At 40.4% G+C, this 19,705-nt stretch overlaps 1 protein-coding gene across 1 annotated transcript; it reads right to left on the reverse strand.

Annotated features, from left to right (window-relative positions):
• Positions 1–331: 331 nt before the first annotated feature.
• Positions 332–17,533, reverse strand: SERINC1 (serine incorporator 1). Its single transcript, XM_080341578.1, has 10 exons — positions 17,405–17,533; positions 11,616–11,777; positions 10,094–10,287; positions 6,805–6,884; positions 6,471–6,608; positions 5,336–5,505; positions 5,125–5,215; positions 3,861–4,002; positions 3,520–3,750; positions 332–1,997 (listed from the first exon to the last, which is right to left on the reverse strand). Exons 1-10 carry the CDS (start codon positions 17,441–17,443, stop codon positions 1,859–1,861), a joined length of 1,386 nt encoding a protein of 461 aa, XP_080197704.1. The 5' UTR covers positions 17,444–17,533; the 3' UTR covers positions 332–1,858.
• Positions 17,534–19,705: the final 2,172 nt, after the last annotated feature.

Genomic DNA, 19,705 nt, shown 5'->3' on the forward strand with positions numbered 1-19,705 from the left:
TGGTATCTAGGTATTTTACCCAAATTTAAATATAGGTGCAATATGAAGCAGCAGCTGCTGAATTAGGAAGGCAGTTACAAGTGTGAAGCATGTTTATGTTTTCAGAGAGATGGGTGCAAAGGGCTCAGAACTGTCAGAAAACTTCAGGAAGGAGCTTTGTGATCTCCCAAAGAGCCAGGCACTAACAGCCTTACAGGTGTGCTCTGCAGCACTGTCAGGCTGTCACTACTCAGATGACAAGTGCTATGAACTGCCCCAACAGAAAAGATGGGAATAAAATCCGAAACCATACACTGTTCATGTTTGGCAGTAGTACAAGACATCAAAAGTCACTGGCCATCTTCATCCAAATTTATTATTTAATAAGGTAACAATATATTCCAAATTATTACAAACCTTTACTAATCTTTGCATTACCATCTGATGTTTGACTGACATGTCAGACCTCTGCAATAACTGTCAAGTGTTTAGGTGCAGAATTAAAATAAAAGCTTAGAGAATAATTAGCAACAGGAAGTAACAGTATAAACACCACGGTAACAGATCAGCATGACATCTGCTGAAGGCTCTACGGTCACTCCCAGTCAGGCTGCTCTAGTCTCAAGCTGTAGTGAATAACAAAGAGGTATAAATAATGCTGTTTACCTACTTCAGTTACAAAGCAGCAAGCACAAAAGCATTTAAGATTTCATAACTGCACAGGAACTATACAATATTTTAATAAAACAGATTTATGTCTTACCTCATGCCTAGATACAGACTTCTTAGGCTCAAGTCCATCTCTGGCAATGGACAACAAGCAAAATACTTAATACATTAAAAGATTTCAAAATTTAGAGCCCAAATATATTAAGAAACACTTTTGTTGAAGCCTCAGTTAATGCAAGTCTCCTCTTCAGTTACTGTAGTTTCAGTGCTCCTTTTCCTCAATTTCTTAACAATTTTTTTTAACCACAATACTCAAAAAATTCCTCTGAAGGGCTTACATAGTTTTCACCACTCAGCTCCTTGCAAACTGTGATTGTAGCTTAATCAAGAAAGAAAGTGGCACACAAAACAGCAATAAATTACAGCACAGCTATACCACTTGACCTACTTCTAGAAAAAAAAAATAATAATACATAGATGCACATTGTAAACAGGTGTCTTAAAAACATGCTTCTGAGCATCTGGTAGCAGGATGTTTTCCCACAGACTGTCTGTCCTCCTGTCTGCAACGGGACACATCAGACCCAACAGCACCAAGGAGGAGATCAGCTCCTCTGCAGCTTCAGGTGCGAGTTTCCCTGTTTAACATCCCTGCTCAAGGTCCTACTGCCCTCAGCGCGGGACAAGGTCAGGCTTTTGGTGCCAAAAGGCTGCGAGATGTCCTGTAAACTCTAACGAGCACAATTTTGCATCTAACAACACTTACTCAAGCCATACTTTGAAATCAAGGCAACAGGGATTATCAAAGGCAGCCCCTCCTTCGCTTGCAAAGCCTGATCTAATACTGTTTTGTTATCCTAATCAACACTTGCACTTTTTTTTTCCTACAACTATTTAATGCAGTTGAGGGGAAAACACCTACTTTCAAAAGGTGCTGATCTTACATCTAATGCTCCCGAAGCACTCAATCTAGGAGTAATCCTATGAAAACCATCATTATAGCAATTGTCACTGAGCTCAGATAGAAAAAGTCTTTTAGTGAATTGACAAAAGACATGATTCAAGGTAATCATGCAGAATAAAGCAGGGCATACTACATGGGTAGCACACGCGTGTGCGCACACGCACACAACTGCGCTATTGTGTGGAATACCATTTGTTTCAAAGACACAGGGAAGCTAACACACAGTCTCCCTAGAGAGCAGACAGCTTAGTCAAAGTCACGGTTTGTAAGAACCAGCGGAGCAACCAGAGTCCACACGTACAGCACGATGCCAATCCAGCTGGAAGATATCTTCACCCACACAGACGGCCATTTGCTGGTCATTGTCTCATAGGAAGAATCCGGACTGTGAAAGAAATAAATGAAAAAAGAGATGATTTGCAATTTTTGTATGCCATACCTGTGTAATAAGCCACTCTTTAACACTGTTTTCACAGGAGGCCATTTTCACTTTGGCTCCACGCCTCAAAGGACACCTCTACCCTTCTTCCAAGCAGTTCTAGCCAATCTACACAGGAACACCATTTGTAAGTTGGTGTCACAGGAAGGCAAAGAGCAACAGCAACCCCAAAAAAATATGTAGTAAAAGATGCTGTCAAGAAACAACTATGAGGAGTCTCTAAGTGAGGCTATGGAAAGGAATTGGATAGCATTTATAGATACAAATAATGTGTTTTACCTTGCCAAAAGACAACACCTAGAATTAATGATCTTGTGTCATACTGACCCAAGCAGGGCCACAAATCAAATCTGCAGTGGGACTATCTATTAAGAGTTACTTTTGAAGGAAAAAACCTTTCTAGTGTTGCTATCTTGATGCAATTTGTCCTTTAACAATTTATTAGAGACCATAATTTTTATTTTTAAATTCTGAAGAACATCTGCTCAAGCTGATAACACAATTCACACTTAAGAGGACTATGTTAGTGTCAAGATTTTTTCAGGGAGCAAACAACCTTATTTCCTTCCACCAGACCCTGTCACAGAATGCCTGAGGTCAGAATAGGCCTCTAGGGGTGATCTTGTTCAACTCCCCTGCTCAAGCAGGATCATCTAGAGCCAGCTAAGGAGAATTATGCCTAAATGACTTTTGAGTATCTCCAAAGATGGAAACTTCACGACCTCCCTGGGCAATCTGTGCCAGTGCTCAGTCACCCTTTCAATAAAAAAGTGTTTCCTGACGTTCAGAGGGAACCTCTCATGTTTCAGTTTGTGCCCGCTGCCTCTAGTCCTGTCACCATGAAAAGACCCTGGCTCCAACTTCTTTGCACCCTCCCTTCAGGTATTTACACATAGTGGTAAGATCCCCCTGAGCCTTCTCTTCCTCACCTCTCTTAGCCTCTCCTCATAGAACAGATGCTCCAGTCCCTTAATAATCTTTGTGGCACTTCCATGGATTCTTTCCAGTCTCTCTTGTACTGGGGGGCCCAAGACTGGACCCAGCACTCCAGGTGTGGCCTCACCAGCACTGAGTAGATTGAAAGGATTGCCTCACTCAACCTGCTAGTTTAACATGTCCTATCTCTCCTTTCTCGAGCTCTCTGTACCAGACATGAATCTAGTGTTTATTTATTTTTAGTCATTATAGAATTCAAGACTCTATCCTGTTCACTTCAGCAGGACATATTTCAGCAGTCCAGCAAGTCTTAAGAATTATCCTAGAAAATAGGATAGACGCTTGTGAACAAGGCTGGCAACTGCAATTTTCAAACACAATTAATCTAATATGGATCAAACAGTATCCTTCCCTTGAGAAGTCCCATTCAAGACCCACATTCCTCAGAGCAAACAAATTATGCCTCTTGTCCAGCAAAAGTGAGCATTTTCTATGCTCATTATTAGCACAATATATTATGAAACGTAAATACCTGTACCAGTTGGTAAGTGTCATCATGATATACAATGACGCCAGGAAAAGCATGAAATGAAAGAAAGAGTAACTGTAAGTAACTCCATCCCTCTCATTATCTATGGCTCGGTGAACATCATCTCCATCATCAAGGGAGCCATCACTCCTGGGCATTCCATCCTCTATCAGCGTGGATTCATCGCTGGTCAGCATCAGCTTGTTGACTTGGCTGTTGTTGGATGTCCGGATGCTGTATTTGACAGGAAAAGGGCACAGTACAGTTACCCAAATAAATACAATTTACAATCTGACAATGAGAAGTAATAGAAGTTAATAGCAAATTCTTTAAAAGAATCTTACCTTGAATAGAGAACACACAGCAAAAATAAAACCAGTCCTACAATTCCTTGTGCATCCCACCACTGAACTACCTGACCTTGGGTTGGAGTGGTGGTGCTGTTGTAACCAATGATGCTCAGCAAGCTTGGGTTACAGCGCCTGTCTGTGGGGGGAAATGACATTAGAACTTAAATAAAACAAGAACTGAACAAAGATTTAACAGTACATTTCCACACCGAATGCATGGCGATAGAAAGGAACTTTGTAACCATGACAGTCTTGAAGTAAAAGAGCTCTGAATCTAATTTTAGCCTATTGAGTTTCTCTAAAGCAGGCAAATGACAGTATGTGGCATAAAAAAATCTCTCTCTTTGAGTGGATAAAGGATTTTAAACTTATATAAGATAAGCATCAACTGCTTTACTGTTACACCTCATATAATTAGAAGCAACAAAATTCAAATGCTCTGCATATTAAGCTCTCAAAATTCTACCATGAGAAAACAAGTCTGACAAACAGTCTATAGATGGGGTAGAAGAGTCATCTCAGAGCTGGAAAAGAATGCTACAAAATCAGCTTCATATTATCGAGAGTTCCAAACCCACAGCATCCACAGATAACACAGATGAAACAGCTGAAAGCAGCAATCTTATTTCCCCACAGTTACTGGAGGAATTAGATATCACTCATATATATGCTGTTACATAGGAGCACAGAAGATTGTCCATAATTAAAAAGGTCAGAAATGAAATCAAAACCACCAAAATCATTCTTTGGCAATTTATTTTAATCACTAGAATTCCTGGCTTTATTTATATATATATTTTATGTTTAGAGATGCTCAGTTGTTTTCAGACATACGAAACATTGAAAACCTTTATTAACACATTTTTTAAAATTCTCACTTAGGAAAATTACAATCGCAGCATCTCACTGACCAGGTAAGAAACCTGAAACTTGGTAGGGAGATGAACCTTCCACACATCTTGAAACATTTGTGATAATCTGAAAAATCTAATATTTAGAATACTGAAATCCTGCCAGTAATGGGTAGAAATTCTTCCATATGATAAACATAAGAGCAAATGAAAAACACGTGACCTTTGGAAGAACTATTTCTTCAGTATCATTACAGAAAGTTGGGGTGGGGGGAGAGAACACAAACTGAGTCCTGCCTCTAACCTGCATGCATTACAGTACCTCCTTCTAATATTGCTTTGCAAAAAGGTGAAGATACAATTTACTGCTGATTACCCAAAAAGCTTTATATTGCTACTATGCTTACCTGGTTCATTGGTCATAGCTGACCAAGTCAAATACATCGTATAAATTGTGATCACAGAAGACTGCAGCAAACCAGATCTTGGCTGAGATTCCTATACGAAGAAGTCAGGAAACAGCGAAGTTAAGCAATTAAGAGATCTCAGGCATAATTACAGGTTTCTGGGACTCATAATACAGAAAAAAATAAAAAGGCAACAGAATTAAAACTATACCTGAATCCTTGGCAGAATTGACATTACCGAAGCACCAATACACAGCAGCATATTAACACTGATAAAGGTCTTGTTTTCAGAACAACCTTCCGGGTGAGTGTAATAAACATAAAACAAGACAATGGCTACTAGAGACAGCAGATAATTGACAGCTGTAGCTGACAGCAGAGCTGTGAAAAGAAACAAAAACAGTTTATTAACTGGTTAATGGAGAGTATTAAAACTGAAGTAATATTGCATGATTATCAGGTTTTAGTTACGCTATAAAACTACAGAATTAGAGAGCGGCTAGGCACACTGAAATGTAAAGGAAATAAGTTCCTCTCAATACTCCAAGGTGTTAAAAGGAAAGAACACAATAAATGGGTAGCCTGAAGCCATACTTGATTCTCCAGCGCTCTAACAGCAACCAAGAAGAGCAAATATGAAGGAATATGGTCATACTGCATACACTTTGATGAAAACAATAAAAAAAGAAGACTGAAGAACTACTTCTCCAACAGAAGAAAAACCAAAATCTTATTTCCAAATTCCTTCTTATTGAAAACATTAAAGAGTGAACTGGCCATTGCATGAAGACAGGATGTGCTCTCTTTTTAACACCTGAATTATCACATCTGAAATGTTTTATTAAAATCAATATATCATTTATCCAGTGAGATTACTTGTACTCTCCTCCACTATCTCAGCCTTTCACTCAGCATATACCTTTGAAGAATGACCAACTGGCAGACAGAAAGAAAAAAAAACAAGTATTTGAGATGCTTGTGCTCAGCATGAAGCAGAAGCAGGCTAGCTCATTTTTAATCAGTGCCAAGATGTAAAAAAACTTGTGGCTGAAATGACAAAAACACACCACTACAACTGCCACTTCCTTGCTACCATAAACTGATGACCTTCTCCCAGGGATTAGCTCTTATTACTCAGAGGCTGCTGCCCCTCTCCCTGCCCCCTCTTATTTAACTCAACATCAAAAGGACAGCAAAACAATGGAGCTGAACTACACCTTCTGAGAAAACGGTACTTATGCACAAAGTAGCTCTTCTGTACTCTGGTAAATGGATTACTCAGTGAATAACTCATTTGGCATAACATACAATGACATTTAAAACTCGATTGTAGTGCAGTCCTGTACCTGCATACCAGCATCTTGAGTTTCCTTCTTCCATTTTTTCAACCCAAGATTCATTCCAGGAGTGGGCAAAGTCAATAAGCAAGACCAGTTGAATAAGAATAAAGCAGAATGCTCCTGCCATACCTACATAAAACCACACTAAAAAAGAAAGAAACTAAAATCAGTTCAGAACCACAGACAATTTACCATCCTGTCTTAATGTCTCTAAACACAGTACAGTGCTATAGTTACACAGCCAAGATAAAAAGTATTAAGACAACAGCATACACTTGAGTTTTGTATTGAAAACAGTTATGATTATACCATGATACAGTGGAAGACAATATTTCCTTACCAGTTGTAAATGGTCCCTCTGGTATGAAGAAAGCTCCAACACTAATTGCAAATGCTGTTGCAAATTTAAAGAACCAGAATCTAAAGAGAAATTTAAAAAAGAGTCAGGCAACTGCCAAAGTCTGATCTAATTCACACAAACTGAAAAGTACACAAAATGTACATCCTTAAAATTTTGTGGGTTTTTTTGTTTGCCTTTTTTTTTTTTATTCATTCATTCTTAACGCACTTCTTTTGAAGTAGAAGAAAAATCTTGTTTTATTTGCCCAAGATTTTTGTTCTCCAGAAAGTTATGCTTAAACTGTGCTAGACAGACGCTGAGTTTGATGCATTTCCAAGAGGTATCTCACTGATGTATTACAAATGAAGCTAGGGTAGAATATAATTCTCTGTTTGTTTGGGGTTTTTTTAAGAAGGTTTTTAACTAGAGCAGTGAGATTATTGAACTGCCTGCGTATCAGAAAAAAAAGAAAAAAAAAAAAACCGGTTAAAAGAATCCCTATCTGTTCTTAATATCAAAATCAGAAAGGCAGCAGATGTGGTTGATGCCTGCAATGACAGAAGACATTATCCTGGAGTTCCCTACCAGCCTCAATTTCCTACAAGAGAGAGAAAAAAGCCTGAATTCTTCCCACTTAGACCCTTTAGGCTTGCATCTGATGAGGATTTATGACAACAACAAAAGCAAAGGATTTATCCTTCACAGAAAGGACACAATCAAATTCTAAGTCCCCTTTCCAGTGCAGCAGAATGGGATTTTCTTTCCACTAAAAGACTGTTTGTCCACTCATGGACAAACAGAACAGACCAGATGTCTCCCAGAAAGCAGACAAGGAAACACCTTCCACCAAAGATTCACCAAACTCACCCCAAGTACAGACTGTGTACAAATATATCCTGCATAGCGAACTTCAAACCAGAAAGTCATGACAACAAAACCATAAGAAGGTGAAGACTGTTTTTTTCTGACCAGAGTGACAGGCAGTTCCAAATAGAGACACGGTACCATCAACATCTCTTTGTGCAATATTCAGTTTTGAAATACATGTACCGCATCTCTACAATGTCAAACGCTCGCGTGGTTCCCAGGTCTTCTACCCCTTCCCATACTTTGGTCATCATCACCTGACTGTGGCAGCCAGAAAGGCAGACTAAACTTGTTCAGAGGAATAAATTCCCATTGTGTGGAAAAGAACTATGTGAGATGACAGAATTGCAGAATATGGGAAAAAAAAGGACTAATCCACTGAAATATAAAAAAGTGACTTAACATAGTTTGAAACTGAATTAACTTGTAACATTCGCTGTGTAATATATACCCCACTAAAACTAGTTTTTGAATCCATCTGTGGAATATTTTTTTTAAGTCAACATAATTCTCAATTATAGAAATAAGAACAGGTTCAAGCTTGTATAAGTTTCATCTCTAATTCCAGACTTTTAAATTTTAAGGATCTTAACGACCTACCCATATAAGCCAAAAGTAATATTTATCTGGAAGAACACCTACATTTGCTATGCATTCTGTGCGAGCCAGCAATAGTCTTCTGAATGCATTATAACTGATTTTTTTCTGTTATTATTATTACTACTAACATGAGGCAACAAACCATTCTGACTGCTGTCACAAAAGCCAAGAAGGTGAACATTGACACTGGACCACATTACTGGGCTTAACTTGCATGCAAGTATGAAATAGTACACATACACAGGAAACCAAATATTCTAGATATTTCAAATCCCTAATAGAAAGATTACATTGCAGAGTATTACTAAAGATACATATAATTTCAAAAATCAAAAGCCATGGTTTTCATAAAGCTCTCTCTAACGCATGCTATTGAAGCAAGTACTTGCTTATTGAAGCAAGTAATTGAATACTAACTTATTGAAGTTATTACAGAAATCTTGGAAGTAACATTATTAAATATTTTACCAGTAATGTTAACAAGTATAATTATTCCTTTCATCCTAGTGCTGACACCTGATTGGCTAAGAAGAGTCAACTGCTATGTGTTACATAAATAGTCCCTAAACTTGTGCTGGAAAGCACAATTCCACAAACCAGCATCAAGAAGATCCCAAACACTTACAAAGCGATTTTACATAAAAAGATTCCACACCATGTAAAAGGCATCTTTTATTGTAAAAAAACCACAGTGTTGACACAGTATGCACCTGAACCATTTTCTCCTTGCTTGTAACAAGTTATGTTCTCCTGAACAAAGCAGGGCAGGGGGGAAGGGCTGAACTGAGTTACTGCTGCTAACACATCTTAATACTGTACCCAGCCTCTTTTTCTTCACACCAAAACAAACAGAAGAAGTAAACAAAGCAATATTCTGCTAAGTCTTAATTATTTTCTTTCCCCCTACAGAAGTAATATGAAGTTTTTTCTCATTTTATGCTAAAAATGTTTAATCTTATCACACTGAATATAAAATAAAACTACTACTTCATTTTTATGGCTTAGCTGTTGACAGTTTCCATTAGATAAAACCACCTTGAAAAAGTAGTAGTTTAAGCAATCACTGTGACCACCAAGACCAGGCACCACAAATGGTTTTATGCTTTTTCATACCTTGCCCTATTACAAAAATCTCCATCTCTCTGATTCAAGAAGCTGCATCACACTTAGGCTGAGCTTCCAGGAAAACTACCACTTGTGTCAACCTGCAAGCTGAAATCCTACTATAATGTTCCATCTGATAATCCTAACTATAATGAAATACAAAAGAAAAATTTATTGGGAAGCTCAAAACTACATACACGTCTCACTCTTCTTTATGCAGAGGAGGACACAGAAGATAGCAGAGGGGGAAAAAATATGCTATATATCTACGTGTGTGTATATACACATATATGTAACTGTTATCATCCTTGAAATAAAACTGCTCAGCAAAGAGCAAGCCCTTACAAATATCAAAGTTAGGAGGAATGTAATTCCTAAAAGACAGATGAGGCTTTTTAATATTTTTATTTGCTGAAAACATCTTAGTGGAATGAAACTTAGTGCCATTATTCATCTCTGCATTTTGTCATCTTTGGACAAAAGGAGACTCTCTAATCTTAGGAAACCTCCAGACAGATGATGCACTTTAATAATTCAGGCTCTGAAAAGCAACAGCCATGTGTATCTTTTCCTCTTATAAAAATTAATCTGAAATTGTTTGTTTGTTTGTGGAACAGTAAATTTGACAACCAGCATGCTCAGCCACAGGCTTTATTTCATAGTAGCTGTATCTTATCTGTGCACACCACCCATCTCAGTTCTCATTTCTAGACCTTACCCATTGTGCACCGCTGCCCTTGGGTCATTGCTGCTCTTCACTTTGATCATCAACAAGGAGAAGAGAAGGAAGAACATGGCCATACCGAAGCACACACGGTACACAGCTTTGTAACCAACGAGTACATCGCAATTCACGTGGCCACGCACACCAGGAATACTTGTACCCATCCCTCCATCACAAAATCCAGGAATCTGTGATAAATACAAGACACTTCAGGGACTTCTAAAAGGCCTCCTGTGAGTAAATAACTGTTAGCAATTTATTAATATACAACTCATTAATACTGTAACATTATGCAACTATTAACATTACTAGAAAATATGACACTGAAGGGCTGTATTGTTAGTTACAGTCAAACCAGAATATTAAACACATACAAGGAAAAGTATCCCTTATAGGCAAATTCTATACAAAAATGTATTATTAAGAGTGTGGTGTTATTAGTAATTTCAGAACTTCTCAAAGAAAAACAATTTTGACTTGTTCATCTGAATCAGGAGATACATAAAAGATCTATGATTTGGTAAATTTGACACTTCCTACCAGGTTCATGACATAGCCAGCCTGCTTACATCTCTTTAATACAGAAACAGCCTCTTCCCCAAAAAAGTAACATCACAATCATTAGAACCATCCAACGCTTCCTTATGAAACAGCTGAGAATATCCTTTCCAGTCACTACCAGAACATGAATAACACCTTTTTGAAGTAAAATCATAGTCCAGGAGGCTGTAATTTTCTTTCCTAGGTGACTAACATGGTTCTTACTATACCACACCGAAATAAACATGTGCAAATGAATCATCTTGGGGGGCGAAAAATCAAATGCATGCCTAATAGATGCTACTGTCTACTAGAAAAAAAATCAAGACAGCTTAACAAAGACTAACAGAACCAAAGCACACACAAACCAAGTTCAGTGAATCTGTAAGCTCTCCTATAACTCAAATTATTACTCTTATTTTCCATGCATTATTGTGTCTTCATATAAGTAATAAACCGTAAAATCCTATAAAAACTTTCCAATATCCTTACTGAAAACTATGCTACTGTCATTAGTGAGAAATATTTTTGTTATGCATTTGCAGACTTTAAAACAGAATTTTAACTAGTGCAGCACAATGAAACTAGAAGACATCTCAGACTGTAGTTATTTTTGATTCTTTTATTAGCAGCAATCAAAATTAATCAAGTGCCACAAATACAAGCATCTCAATAATATATAATTTTAAACTAAGCAAATATAAATTGTATTTTCTTATTTGATAAAAGATTTTACTCTTTCTGCTCTGAGCTAGTAAAGAGGAGGTGCAGCTTTTTTCTAAATAGCGGGACAATCACTGCATAGATAAAAACCACAAGTTGGTTATCTGATCTACAATCAAATTAATGGTGACTGTGAAGCACAGGTGGCAGCACAATTACATATTTCCAAATAAAACCCATGCTTTCAAGATGTTATTTACAATTATCTCTGACATTTGTTCTACTAAATATATTAGCAAAGAAGTAACCTGACCTTCTTCAGCTGCTCTTCCATCCCTGGTATTAGCATCACACAGGCAACGCTCACTCCAAGAAGTAAAAAGAGTGCATAAACCAGGCGAGTTATGGTGGAGTTGTTTCCACTGGGGCAGCATCGGCAGAGCAGGCATGGGGCACTTCCACATAAGCATGGTATCTGACAGAGAGACAAAACACAAACCAAATTATTTGAAAAGTTTTGCATTACCAGATTTCAATATTTAATCAGGCTGTGCAGATCATCAGAAGTTATGATGGAAAGTGACTCATCCTACACATCTCATCACTGGTGTAGACTAAGTCACTGCAACATGTTACAGAGCCCACTAACAATATTGGCAGCGCTTCCTAATGTACCACTGTATGGTGAAATTACTGCTAATTCAAAAGTAATCATTTATCCCTTCAGAGGAAACAAAGACTGGATTTAGGCTTATTTGCTCTCTTTAATTTTATCTAGTTTCAGCTAAACGAGACACAAGTATTGCTTTTAGATAACAACTACATCCTCCCTTCCACAGCTGCAGAGATTGAACAAGTACACTGCAGAAAAAGAAAAAGAGCGCAACTGGATCTAAACACACTTTCAAAATCTGGCAGAGCTGGCTACAATCCTCACTAGGGCATAAACATGACTGGACCACAAGCAATAGGTAAAACAGCCTAAGGCTCAAATTGCAATTTATTGCGCATTTAGCAACTACTCATGTATAACGTAGTTCTCTGCCAGCTGGCAAAATTACTTTATGCAATGTGAAAAAGTCACAAACCACAAGAACAAAGCAAACACAAAGAACACACATTATCATCACTGCCAAATATCAGCAGCAAAAGTGGATAGGAATGTTGTACAGTTGCATTATTACGAGGCAAAAAATTAAGACAAAAGTTACTTGTATTCAATTCTTAAACAGAAAATTGTGGGAAGAAGGAAAGGGAATAGATAGTGCTGCAGTGGAATTTAAAATTAAAAAAAAAAAAAAACACAACACAACAAACTTTATCCTGTTGCAATTTTCTGCCACTTGCTAAGTGACGAGAAAGAAGAACAAGATTCCATACGTAAACATAAGCCAATAGAGGAGAGGTACAATTGAAATGTTTGAGGGTTGGGTTTTTGGTTTTTTATTTCCAAATAAATTATTTTGCCTAGAAGACAATATCCCAGAGAGCAGTCAACAGCTAAGTTTTGGAGGCCACATGTTTTTCAGCTAAGGTAAAGTTACTGAGCAAGCGGTGCCCTATCTGAACTACAAGAGATGGCACAGCCTCTGATGAAGACACTGAAGGGCAGTAAAACCAGCTTTGTCCCCTGCACACGGGCAGGGACGCCTCGGTCATGAAAAAAGCCACAGGTGTCAATCACTGCGTCAAAGACACCCAGTCAGTCACATAAGAACATGACTATTTACACGGCCACATGACCAGTGCATGTCAATCACCCAGTATGACTGGCATGTATCAGAAAGTTTAGTCATATAACAAACAAAACCACCAGCAGCCTCCTGCTACCAAGAGGGCCCAGGGGCTTGCAGGGAAGAGCAGAGGGACTGACTGACAAACCACTCCAGGCAGCCTCCTGAGAAACCCTCAGATGATCTGTTCTTACAGGTTCAACCAGACACACATACCGGACTCACAAACTGCATCTTTTAGATCATTTTCTTGTATTCTTTTCATATTTGTGTTCCTTTCCAAGGATAGAGGAGACAGGAATTTCGACTCTGCTATACTACAGAATAATTTTAAAATTAGAAAATTTCACTATTAATCTTTCCTTGCTAAAAAAGTAAAACTAAGTAAATTCTCATTATAACTATTTGAGTATGTAAAAGATTTTTTAGCTGCCCTTCTCTACCTCCTTCTCCACTCATCATCATTATAGCACAAAGAGTACAAGGGTACTGATTCCAACAGAGGCTTCATCTCAATATAAGATTTTTTTTACAGTGAGAACAATCAGTCACTGCAACAATGTCCCCATTGGTGTGGTAGAGTCCCCATCACTGAAGGTTTTCAAGATGCAAATGGACAAGGTGCTAGGTCATCTCATCTAGACTCCCTTTCCCACGAAAGGGTGGACCAGACAGTCCTTCAAGGCTGTTCTATGACTGCAAGCAACTACATTAGAGGCATCTATGCTTAGTAAGCAGGAAACATATGGCAAATACTGGCTTAGGATGTATTAGCATTTTATAGTACTAATGTATTACACTATTTCTTCCCCACATACAAATAACTTTTCTAGTGAAGAATATCTCTATTCGCTGCTCAAAAAACCCACTTTCTTGAACTAATTCCATCTGCATGAATATTTTAAAAGATATTGTTGAATAAAAGGTTGAATTTGGCAGCGCAGGATACAAGTCTAGGCTCATCTACTGCAGAAAACTTGGTACAAGGACCATCTGGCATAAAGTCACTTATCTGGAGAACCTCTGTATTAAAATGTTTATTAAATGCCTGAGTAATTGAAGAAGCTTCCTCCTGACTGAACCAAGGACAGGAATGCATGTATCCTGGATGTTTCTAGAGACACAGAAGGCCCACATTGGCTGAAAAAAGATTACTGTCCCCCACCCCCAACAAGAAACAATATGCCCCAAATTTAAGTGTCTGAGCTTCAACACCAACTTTTAAAACATTATGCACCCAAACAGCTCATTCTTACAAGCTGTGATCATGCACATCTCTGTACAAGAGACACCTATTGATAATTTGTGCAAGCTGGCCACTTCTACAAGGAGTCACATTACAGTCCAAGTACGTTTCTTTTGGTACAACAGAATAAAATACATAACATTCCAATCAAATAATATTATACGACTGGCAAAAACACACTTCTAACATGTAACAGACTTCAAAAAGAACAGAACATTCAAAAAGAACATTCATCCCGCAGAATTGAGTTTACCAGCAGAGAAAACAATGGCAGTTTGTGCCACTCTCTTCCTAAACTCAGAGCTCACCTTCCAAAAAAATACTACAGTACAAACTACTACACAGATCAAGGCTTGATATTAACTCCCCAGGTGAAGCCCAGCTTAGTCATTGATGCAAAGAGTTACTCTGCAAACAGTTTTGAGTTTGTCTTCCTCAGGAAGCTCAGTCAACAGTTATTAAGTCATGACTTCATAGACCTATTGCCATCCAGTAACTTTTGGACCTCCCAAACAACTTGCATTTCTGTACGTTCCATACACATTACAAGATAAATATTGCAGGACAAAGGAGGAGGGAGAAAATCCCACAAAACTACTGAAAGCCAAGTATTGCTTCCCCGATGCACACAGAACAAGTTTTGAATATCAAACATAATCTTCTTACTGGGGTAATGACTACATTAGTATATACAGAATTAAGTATTCACAAGAACATTAAGCCCCTCGGCTGGGCCTAGTCAGGTCTCAGCTACATCATCCCTACTCATACGCTTAAAGGAACTGATTCAATCAAGATCTTTGCCTTCACAGAGAATATTAAAGTAAAAGAATCAGCAGCTGAGCTATTTCAGAGAACAGAGCAACAGAGGAAAGAACCAACAGAGTGAAAACAGCACTGCCTCACCAATCTAGGTCATCAGGATCAGAGACTTTTGATGAGATGATAGTGCTCTTAAGGCCTCCTCTCTACCCTACCCTACATCTCTGACAGGCTCATCTTTGCTCTTAAAAACACTAAACTGAAACATTACCTGACCAGTGCACAGCAGGGCAGAGCTACAATAGCACCACACAAAAGTTCTAGCAGAAATAGAGGTGTGAGGCTGGATGCTGATGTCAGGTACCCAGAGTAGCTCTGCATGGCCCAACACATGACCTCGGAGAGAAGCTGCACAGCTGAAGCAATACCAGCAGTAGCGTTTTCCCAGACAGAAGCGGAGCAGTGATCCCAGCCATGGCACAGTCTGCACTAGGACAAACTCCACTACAGCTGGCTCCTCTGCTACCTCACCCTCTCAGTTTATTTCTTTCCGAGCCTTGAATGGTGTGTATACTGACATATCCTTAGAGACCAGTGCAGAATTCTCCTATAGGAACTATTGTTTAGGCTTTAAGTGCTGATTAGCTACGGTTTTATAAGTGGAAAGAAAATAAACGCTTTAAAGCCACATGGGAGGGGAGCCCCTGACTTGTTTGGGCACTTTAAAGGAAGGGATGGATGGTGTTTAGTTACCGGCAGTAAATTTGACTTAATCAAGATTATGTGCTCATGTAAATTATTTTATCTAAAAGATTAGCTGAATTTCTCTGTACAGAAACACTCAAAACCAACAGCAAGTATGCAGGGACTCTTCATACTCTACGAACACCAGCTAGTTATCAGAAAAGCTGTTTATGCACTTGAAAATCCAGCATATATTAACTCAAGTATTTGGATTAAAACCTATAGTTATACTGTCACTTAGTATTTGAGAATAATTAAAAATGTTAACGTTAACTATATTCAGATAGTAATTAAAGCCTAACTGGCTAATCCATTAAGTAGTGTATAAAATGTTAATTAAAGCAAAACAAACACTAACAGTACTTTGTTAGCAGGGTGTTATCAGTGGTCTACGTGCTTATTTACAGGCAATCTGCCTGGAAGCTTAGCTCATACAGATCTATCACTGATGGTAATTTCACAGAATGTGCACAGGAGATTAAGGAGTTAAGTATCATCTCTCTAATTAAATACATGGGGAACCAAAGCTCATATATATTGATAGCACAAAACAGAGCAGTTTGGATCAATATACGGTTTTGTTAGATCATTAAATTGTGTCTGTTTGAACTCCTGTTTAAATACACATAATTCCATTTAATCCAAGTATGGCATAATATTTTTAGTATGGAAAATTCAGGTTTTCACAACCCAACTGACATTTCAAACTCAAACATCTGAAGAGTCACGGTCCATCTGATCGTGTCTATTTGCATTGGAACTAGATTTGGAAAGACATACCACTTAAAGATAAGACAGCAATGCCTCAACTGCAAAGAGGACTACCGTGCAGGATCTCTAGCGACTTCTATGTTTTTATGGACAGTACTAACAGTTTTAAAACCATTTCAAAGTATGTTTTCCCGTTAAGGAAAATTCGCTGTCGATGCTCAGCATGGGGCTGACACATCATCACGAACCACTGTGCAGTGAGAAAACGATCCCTCGGTAAGACAAAGATGCTACAAGGGGTGGAGCTGCTCAAGACAAAGCCGTAAGAAAGAGGAATTAAATACAATCACCAGGACCAAGACAACACGAGAGTTTTGCTCTTCCCGAAAAGAAACGCCGGACTTCCTAAGCGTTTAATGAGATTTTGAGTCCTTTACAAATTTGGGGAGGGGGAATTTTAGCTGACACAGTAACGCCTCTCGCACAGTAAGGCGGATTCAGCAGCAACCAGCAGCGCGACAGGCCGCTCTAAGTCAGCACGAAGCCGCCCATGGCCCCAGCGAAACGGCTTCGGCAGATCCCTGGGGAGACCCCGGAGACACCCGAAATGGGACACCAGGGTGGGGGCGCGGCCCAAGGCCCGCGTCCTCCAGCCTGCCGGGGGGAGCGCCCAGCCCCGAAGCAGCGGGGGCGGCGGCCGCTCAGGGTGCAGAGAGCCCGGGGGGGTGCGGGTGGGGAGGCAGCGCCACCGACACTCCTGGGAGACAAAGCTCCGGGGCGGGGGAAGCGGGGAGGGGGACGACGTGCGAGGCCCCGGGAAGGGGTGGCGGGACACCGGCCGCAGGCTCCGGGCCTGTGACGGACAAAGAGGGGTAAGGAAGCACCACCCGCCCGCCCCCGCCTTACCCAGCTCGCCATGGAGCAGAGGCCCAAGACGCCGCCCATGGTCCGCGACGGGATCCGGCGCCGGCTCCTCTAAGATGGAAGCGCCGCGGCCCCGGGTTGTTTACCGCTCCCAACGGCGCTTCCGGGTGCTGTGACGATATCGCACGTCACTTCCGTCAGGGGGGAGACAGGCAGCCGTCTCAGCGGCAGTCGCGTTTGATTGCGGGTCCGGGTCCGGGTCCGGGTCCGGTCGCGGTTGGGCCGCGTTGTCCCTGCCCTTGTGACTGGGGAAGGCGCCGTCCTGCGGAGCGTACCGCTGCAGGTGGCGGCTGGCCCGCGGCCTCGCCGGTCAGACCCCCGCACGGGCGCCGGCAGCCGCTGCCATGGCGGCTGTTGCGCTGTGGCTGCTGCGCTGTGGCTGCTTGCGGCGCCGTCGCGTTTCGGTCAGCTCCCCTGATGTGTTAGAAGGATATAAGATGGTTAATAGTCGGCCTGCGCTTCTTCATTGCCTTCATTGCCCTTAGATGGGGTGTGGTTAGTAGGTCGATACAGGTCCTCCTTCCCCTCTACTCTGCCCTGGTGAGACCGCACCTGGAATATTGTGTCCAGTTCTGGGCCCCTCAGTTCCAGAAGGACAGGGAACTGCTGGAGAGAGTCCAGCGCAGGGCAACAAAGGTGATTAAGGGAGTGGAGCATCTCCCTTATGAGGAAAGGCTGAGGGAGCTGGCGCTCTTTAGCTTGGAGGAGACTGAGGGGTGACCTTATTGATGTTTATAAATATGTAAAGGGTGAGTGTCACGAGGATGGAGCCAGGCTCTTCTCAGTGACAACCAATGATAGGACAAGGGGCAATGGATACAAACTGGAACACTTAAATATGGGAAGAAACTTCTTTATGGTGAGCGTGACAGAGCACTGGAACAGGCTGCCCAGGGGGATTGTGGAGTCTCCTCTGGAGACGTTCAAAACCCGCCTGGACACCTTCCTGTGTAAGCTCAACTGGGTGTTCCTGCTCCAGCAGGGGGATTGGACTAGATGATCTTTTGAGGTCCCTTGCAACCCCTAACATTCTGTGATTCTGTGGCTGCTGCACTGTGGCTGACAGCGGCACCATCACGTTTTGGTCGGCTCCCCTGATGTGTTAGAAGGATATAAAGTGCTTAAGAGTTGGCCTGTGCTTCTTCATTGCCTTCCCAGGCATACCTAGAGCAGGGAGTGCCGGAGAGGGGGAAGATGTTGCCTGGAGCGATAGGCCAGCCGCCCTACAACAGCGGGTGGTGCTCACAGAATTGCCCAGCACTTACCAAAAACAGCTAATGGGCTGGAGCTGGGTGGCTGTAGCCTCCTTACCTGAGCACTACTAAATGGGAGGCTTCATCCCGTAAAACCCATATAAAACCATATAAATATTTCAGTGCATCCAATCTCATTAGGCCCAACATTTCCTACAAGTACTGGTAAGAGTCTTGAGCCTGCAGGACCTTCTGGCTGTCATGGTGGTGCTATGTAGAAGATGAACATGGTCCATAAAAGAAAAAGTCAAAAGAAGAAAATGGTCCAAAAAGAAAAACTATTCCTCAAACTTTATCTTCATAAAACAATCACACAATCAAGGAACAGGAAAAGTACATTTTAATAATATAGACATAATAATACCAAGGATACTGTCTCAGCTGAAAAAATACAAGTTTCATTTGGCAAATGTGTTTTAATATTCAAAAGTAGGCACTTAACAAGGATAAATAAGCAAACTGATTTTTTAAGTATGAGGCAGAACATTTTGCATGGAATAAACAATATGTAACGTAATTTTACAAATTAAGAAACATTTTTGACTCCCACAAGCTTCTCTTATAGTACTACATACTGAATTACTGATCAGGTTGGACTTATCCACAAATGTTGCTAAATCTATCATTCATAATTTTTTTAAAGGCAATCCTGTTTGTCAAATTCAACATGAAAAAGCTAGGAAGGAACTTTTGCACCCTGAAGGTTTCAGGCTGTGATTGTTGTCCAGTGATGATAAAAAGAAATGAGAATAATTAACAAAATGGTTACAGCTATTAGTTTGAAAGGCAAGTACACAGCATTAGTGGATATTGAATGCTGAACTGAAATAAAATGTGTCATGCTTGGCCTTACCAAAAGGTTAAGAAAGCTTTTGAAAGCCTGCATAAAAGTAAAAATGTTGGTAGACTGGAGGTTCTTAAGGATGGGAGGTGGAATTGGCAGCCAGAGTGCAACTGCTTCTTGGCCACCAGCCTCTCCTTGATCCATAAGCACGTCCTGGTCCTGCAGTGAGGCAGGAGCTGAGGTGCA

Source organism: Nesoenas mayeri, assembly GCF_963082525.1.
Source record: "Nesoenas mayeri genome assembly, chromosome: 3".
NCBI lineage: Eukaryota > Metazoa > Chordata > Aves > Columbiformes > Columbidae > Nesoenas > Nesoenas mayeri.

Bases quoted from the DNA above. Each gene is read 5' to 3' on its own strand.
- SERINC1 (XM_080341578.1), bottom strand. From the start codon at position 17,443: ATGGGCGGCGTCTTGGGCCTCTGCTCCATGGCGAGCTGG. The intron at 5,216-5,335 runs GTATAGTTTTAA...TTCTTCGTATAG, and splicing joins CAATTCTGCCAAGGATTCAG to GAATCTCAGCCAAGATCTGG. The intron at 4,003-5,124 runs GTAAGCATAGTA...TTCCCCCCACAG, and splicing joins AGCTATGACCAATGAACCAG to ACAGGCGCTGTAACCCAAGC.